The 6,539-nt window shown below is 43.0% G+C and overlaps 1 protein-coding gene across 1 annotated transcript; it reads right to left on the reverse strand.

Annotated features, from left to right (window-relative positions):
* Positions 1-3,674: 3,674 nt before the first annotated feature.
* Positions 3,675-3,933, reverse strand: CLAFUR5_12137 (uncharacterized protein; the record flags this gene model as incomplete). Its single annotated transcript, XM_047911285.1, has 2 exons — positions 3,675-3,845; positions 3,898-3,933. The coding sequence occupies 2 exons, from the start codon at positions 3,931-3,933 to the stop codon at positions 3,675-3,677; spliced, it is 207 nt and encodes a 68-aa protein (XP_047767092.1).
* Between the last annotated feature and the right edge of the window lie 2,606 nt (positions 3,934-6,539).

Genomic DNA, 6,539 nt, shown 5'->3' on the forward strand with positions numbered 1-6,539 from the left:
TAAATCCCCCTAGTTACCTCTCGCCTTCCTCTCTAAGAAGATGACCGCTACGGAGTATAACTACGAGATCTACGATAAGGAGCTTCTCGCTATCGTTAAAGCTTTCGAAGAGTAGCGCCCCGAGCTCGAAGGCTCTACTATGCCCGTCTAAGTAAGCTCCGACTATAAGAACCTCGTCTAATTTATAAAGAGCAAGCTACTTAATCGTCGCTAGGCCCGCTAGAGCGAGTTCCTCTCCCGGTTTAACTTTATAATCTCGTATACGCCCGGTAAGGCCAACTCGATAGCCGACGCCCTTACCCGCCGCCCTAGTGACTCTCTAGTTAATCGAAGAGGGGGCCGGCAAATCGTAGAGCAACAAGTCATTAAAGAGTACAACCTCTCTTCCGAGCTTCGAGAGTACCTATCGAACGGCTAGCCTACGCTCGCCGCTTCCTTTACTACTCTCGTGCTCGCTCCTGCCTACCTTGACGAGAGTGACGATGAATCCGAGCCTGAAGAATACGCCTCGGACGCTGAGGACTTGAACGACGATAAAGAGGGCTTAGTAACGACCGACGGCTCATCCGAATCAGACTTTGAGGGGTTTGATAATAAGGAGCAGCCCGAAGGCATTATAGCACGAGTACGAATAGCGTACGATACCGACATAGACGCCTAAGAGTTAGTTCAGGCCCTTAGATCTGGCGCGAGGACATTCCCGGGCTTCTCGCTGTCCGAGTGCGAGCTCTAGGAAGGTGTCGTCTACTTCCGTAAGAAGCTTTACGTACCGCAGCCCGAAGGCTCTAATATCCGAGCTGAGATTCTTCAAATCATCCACGACTCCGCCTCTAGGGGTCACCTAGGCGTAGCTAAGACCTACAAGCTCCTCGCTAGGTGTTACTAGTAGCCGTATTCCTAGAAGGACGTCCGCCGCTACGTACTAAACTACGCTACTTGCCGAAGAGCCAAAGCTAACCGCCACCGTCCCTACGGTCTCTTGCACCCTCTCCCGGCTCCTGATCGTCCGTAGAAGCACATCACTATAGACTTTATCACCGATCTTCCTTACGGCAAGACCTTTAGCGGCGTGAAAGCAAAGGCCCTTCTAGTGATCGTGGACCGTCACTCTAAGGACCGGTATATAATCCCGTGCTAGAGTATGACCGTAAAGGAGACTACTCGCTTGTTCTACGAATTCGTCTAGCGCTTTCAAGGCCTCCCGGATAGCATCACCTCTAACAGAGGCACCCAGTTCATCTCGTACTTCTAGAAGCGTCTGTGTGCTATCCTAGGCATCAAGCATAACCTCTCGACCAGTTTTTAGCTACAGACCGACGGCTAGACCGAAATTACGAACGCTATCCTCGAGTAGGTCCTTCGTTGCTTCGTCGACTACTACTAGAAGGATTGACCTTAGCATATCCCTACGGTAGAGTTCGCTACTCGTAACTAGGACTCGGAGACTACTGGCTACTCTCCCTTCTATACTACGAGAGGTTACTACCCTCGTATAGGCATAGAACTAGAAGAACCTCTCCCGCCTACCGAAGACGTAAACGAGCAAGCAGCAGACGCGTTCGCTACTATACTCTTACAGATCTATAAAGAAGTTCACGACGAGATAGTGTACGTATAAGCAATCTACGAGGATCAAGCTAATCGTCGTCGCTAGCTAGCTCCCGACTACTAAGTAGGCGATATGGTCTACCTCAACTCTAAGAACATCAAGACGGACCGCCCCTCTAAGAAGCTAAACTAGAAGAACCTAGGTCCTTTTGAGATCACCGAGCGTATCAGTTCACACGCCTACCGTCTAGCTCTTCCTACGAACATAAAGATCCACGACGTCTTCCATCCCGTACGCCTTCGGCCGTCGGCTAAGGACCTATTCCCGAACTAAAACTAAGACATACTAGGTCCTCCCGATAAAGTAGAAGTCGACGAGCCTATTAACCTACCTTCTGACGACTATGCCGTCCGCAAGATCCGGGGAATCCGCGTAGAGCCTAACGACGTTAAAGGACTACCGCCGATCAAGTATAAAGTCGAATAGTAAGGTTGCCCTAAGTAGGATACCTTATAGGAACCTATCTAACATATCATCTTCAATCGTCAAGCAATCGAAGAATACCACGCCCGCGTAGACGGCCTAGAAGTCAACATCGGCAGGCTCTTCGAATCTGAGCTCTTCGACGGGGCTTACTAATAGTATATCGACCATAACATTAGGCCTAGGCCTAGTACTGAAGCTGAACATCCTCGATATGTGGAACTACTACGGCTTCGTAGGAACTTAGCTTTGTTCGGGGGGGCTACTGTCATAGTCTCCCCACAGAGTGTATAGAAGGTAGGGACAGAAGAGCCTTAGAGCGCTTAGAAGTCGTCAAGAAGTGACAGTCTAGCTTAGTGTATAAGCGCTAAGAATCACATGCCCCGTAACATTCACTACGGGACCCAGCCCTCCAAATTCACCCCTCTACCAAACCTTGAAGCACGTGGAAGACTCGGAACGTAGGGCAGGTTGGAATAAGGTTTTGAGCAAAGCTGCTAAGCGCGGCTTCGTACGGGTTAGCCCTGTTAATGCGGGGACACGCACTCGCGAGGGTCGCGTATAAATATCTGGCCTTCCCTAGGCCTCTCTTGCTTTCTTCGTCTTTTGTTTTGTGTAGCAATCATACTATACCCTTTTGCATCTGCACTTCGTACCTGCATTCTCGCTTTCACCCTTGCATCTCATAGGCCAGGCTCTCGCCCTGACAATTAGGTCCTTCTTCGTCTTTCGTATAATCCGCCGTCTTCTACTACTACGCAACTCGTACCTATTTAACATCTTCTAATTGTCCCTACTAAGAATTGGGATTTTGCCTCCCTTCTCCTCTATCTTCTCTTAGTATAAATCTATAATAAATTGGATGTAATGAAACAAGGTGTATATGTTCTAAGGTAGTAGCTTAGATCCTACTAAGGCTTCTAGTATAGAATAGGAAAGTTCGTAGGTGTGGATACTAAGGCCTACTTAGTAAAGTAAAGAAGGAGCGGTATAAGGTCTCGGGGCTAGGATACAGGTCTGTCTCTCCTAGTAGAGCTTCAAATAACTTACTTGAAGTCCTTCTTAATAGTATCTCGATGCAGTTCTGCCTATAGAGTATCTTTAAGGTATTAGCTTTAAGTAAGCCGTATAGAGTCCTTGTCTAGGTTACCTATTACTTAGTATCGAACTAAGCTCCTTAATAGGATAGACGGGGTAGACTTCTGATTCCTAGATGTTTTCTACTACGATAGTAAGGGATACAAGTAACCTATACTACTATAGGTTGCTCTTATTCCTATATAAACCCGGGCTTATAGCCTATTAAATAGGTACGGGTAGATAGTAGCGGAGTAGAGTAAGAAATCAACCTTTAACTGACTAATAGCACGAGTATATAGCAATATATTAGGAACCAATATGTTGATTGTGTTGGATGTCTATCTAAGCTAAAGGGGAGAGAAGGTATCTCCCTATAAGCTAAGTTATCGTAGATACCTTAGGCTACTAGATCACTTCCTGATTGTTGACTCCCTTTGAGATGCTACATCTTAACAGTTATCGCTTATTAGTTATCCCGTCGTAGCCTCGTTAGAATTATGAATTATCCTATCTTACTTCTTTACTCCCTTAAGAAGCTTTTCCTAAGTAATACCTACTAAAATTAATTAGGTTTATTAATTATACGAGTTAATCGTCTAGCGCTATCTACGCTAGTATTACTCTTATAGACCGCGTCGAGATCTAGCTTCTCCTCCTTAGTTAGGTTCTCTACTACTCTCGTAAAGCTATTATAATAGTACTTCGCGGCCGTATACTCTCTACTATAGTTATTCTACTAGTAATTAGCGTAGTAGTCGTCCGTCGTACCCTTAATCGAGATATACTCCTATTTTGAATTTCCTAATTAGCTTAGCGTTCATAATACGCGGTAAAGACGCTATACTTACCGCGAAAGGCTTTACCTTTAATCCGTCCCTATATCTTTTATACTTTAGCAAATTCTTGTCTCCTCTATAGTATTAAAGTTACTATTACGATAACCTTTCTAATAGGCCCGTACTCCCGACCTAATCTTTATAGATTATACGTACTAGCCCTAAATAACGAGCGTATCGATACGGCTCTTACGATAGTTATTTACTATATCTACGAAGAACTATCCGCTACCTACGAGCTCGGTCTCCTCTTAACTAAGATCTATACTATAGCGCGGATTATTATCCTAGAGCTTATTTACCTAGAGTCCCGCCTACTCGAACTATAATTATACTCGTTAGTAGTAGCGTAAAGTACTAGTAAGCTAGGAATACTAGTAAGCTAGTAATTTTGTCTTAGTACGACTAACTCGTATTCTTTATTAATCGTTTTTACTACTATAAAATATAGAACTAGTGAACTTAATACTCTTATCCGATTAAGAAATGTTCTCTTTATCTTCCTAGTACGTTCGTACGTTATAGCTAGTCCGACCGTAGTTACTATACCGCCGTCTACTTAGCTAGCCCTCTTTCGTACCCTCTAACCTACGACTCTTCTTTGACTATTCTATAGCCTTTAACGACTCGACGACTACCTATAACGAGCCAACTCTATACTCTAAGACCCCGCCGTACTAGAGACGCTTTCGTTTACGAGATCGGCGCTTTATAAGAGTCTTAACTTATCGTTTAAGCTTAGAGTTACGAGCTCTAAGAAGCGCATTCTCTTATAGTATTACTTCGCCGCCTTTTATAAGCTAAGAGAAGCTATTATAAGCTGTTTTAAAGTGACTTAGTATGACGTCGTATATAAGCTTAGATTACGACATAAACTCCTTTAAATTACTCGGAGTTTAAGACTACTATAATGTCGTCTAAGGCGGAGGTAGTCTTAGCGGAGCTTATATACGTATATTAAGGCGATTAAGTACTACTTACGCGTTAATAGGAACTAGCCCTATAGCCTTAAAGGCCTTCTTATAGTTTGACGCGGTAAATACGTCGAAAAACGCGTCTTTAAACGCCGGAAGGAAGGTTTATTTATTAGTATAGAAGACGCGCTAACGCGCTAAGTCCCGTACTTATTATAAGTACTTTAGTTTTAACGGCGTAAAACAAACCTCGTTAAGAGACTATAGGATATACGACGAATACGCCGGTATATAGAGCGTAAGGATCTTATAGTCTAGATAGTAGTCCTTGAAACCCTAGTTTAAATAGCTCTTATAGCCGTCCAAAATGAGCAACCTATAGCTACCTATAGAACGCGTCTCTATATACGCGTTAAAGTGCTTTAACTACTAGAGGCTAAGCACATTATTTGTCTATCTATTCTCGGAGACCGTAACCTTCTAATTCCGCGGTATGTCTACCTCTTCGTACTATACTAAAATATAGACGCGCCCTTTATAGATAATAAAGGGCGGGGTCGAGTAGCTAGCGGTATAGATACTCTAAATAACTATAACCTACTCTCTATTACTAGGCTAAGTAGCCGTAGGGCAAGAGCGTCGCTCTAAGCTAGTAACGACTTTTATAGAGCTAATTATACCTATCTAAAAGCCCGTCTTATTAAAGTTATAGATATCCTCGTTATATACGCTATACTTAGTAATCGTCTCTTATATAAGCTTAAACTAGGCGCTTATAACTTCTAGATCTTCCTAGAGTATTCTCTAACGGTCCTTCGCTCGGTTAAAGGCCGTTTTAAGCTCGGTAGAGCGCGAAACGAATCTCTTTACCTAGTTCTTACCTACCGGATCCGCGTCGCGTTTACTAAGTAGCTTATCTGCTATATCTACTACCTCGCTAAGGGTAGGCGCAAATACTCGTAAATTAAGGTCGAGGATATATCGAATAATCGTCTATTCTTCGGTTAACGTAAGTTTATACTAGATAGGGCGAGTATCGACGCGAGGAGTAATTCCGTAGTACCGGCTAGTTAGCGTCGAATAAGGTACATAATATACTATAGCTACGCGTAGGAGACTCGGAAATTAGCCCTAACGATAGGTAGAGAGGGTAAGAGCAATTCTACCTTCTCTATTAGACGATTAAAAATTATATTATTAAGACATAGTACAATGATTAAGAAGTTAGTAGTACTAAGACAAACTTCCCGGCTTACTAGTACTCCTAGCTTACTAGTACTTTACGTTATAAATACGGCTAAATCGAATAGCTATCTTATTCCGCTTTCTTCTAGGTCTAACTGTCGTTCTTCTTATTATAGTTTTTATTAAACAGGTTCGGATTAATAGTAGCGGAGTAGAGTAAGAGATCAATCTTTAACTAACTAATAGCACGAGTATATAGCAATATATTAGGAACTAATGTATTGATTGTGTTAGATGTCTATCTAAGCTAAAGGGAAGAGAAGGTATCTCCCTATAAGCTAAGTTATCGTAGATGCCTTAGGCTACTAGATCACTTCCTAATTATTAACTCCCTTTGAGATACTACATCTTAACACTCCTACTTATCTCGTATAGGAGGTTATAGTCTACTTACTTCCTGTTAATAGTACTTGGGCCTTTTTATAATAGGTT

The sequence above is a fragment of the Fulvia fulva genome, chromosome 10 (genome assembly GCF_020509005.1).
Source record: "Fulvia fulva chromosome 10, complete sequence".
Lineage (NCBI taxonomy): Eukaryota > Fungi > Ascomycota > Dothideomycetes > Mycosphaerellales > Mycosphaerellaceae > Fulvia > Fulvia fulva.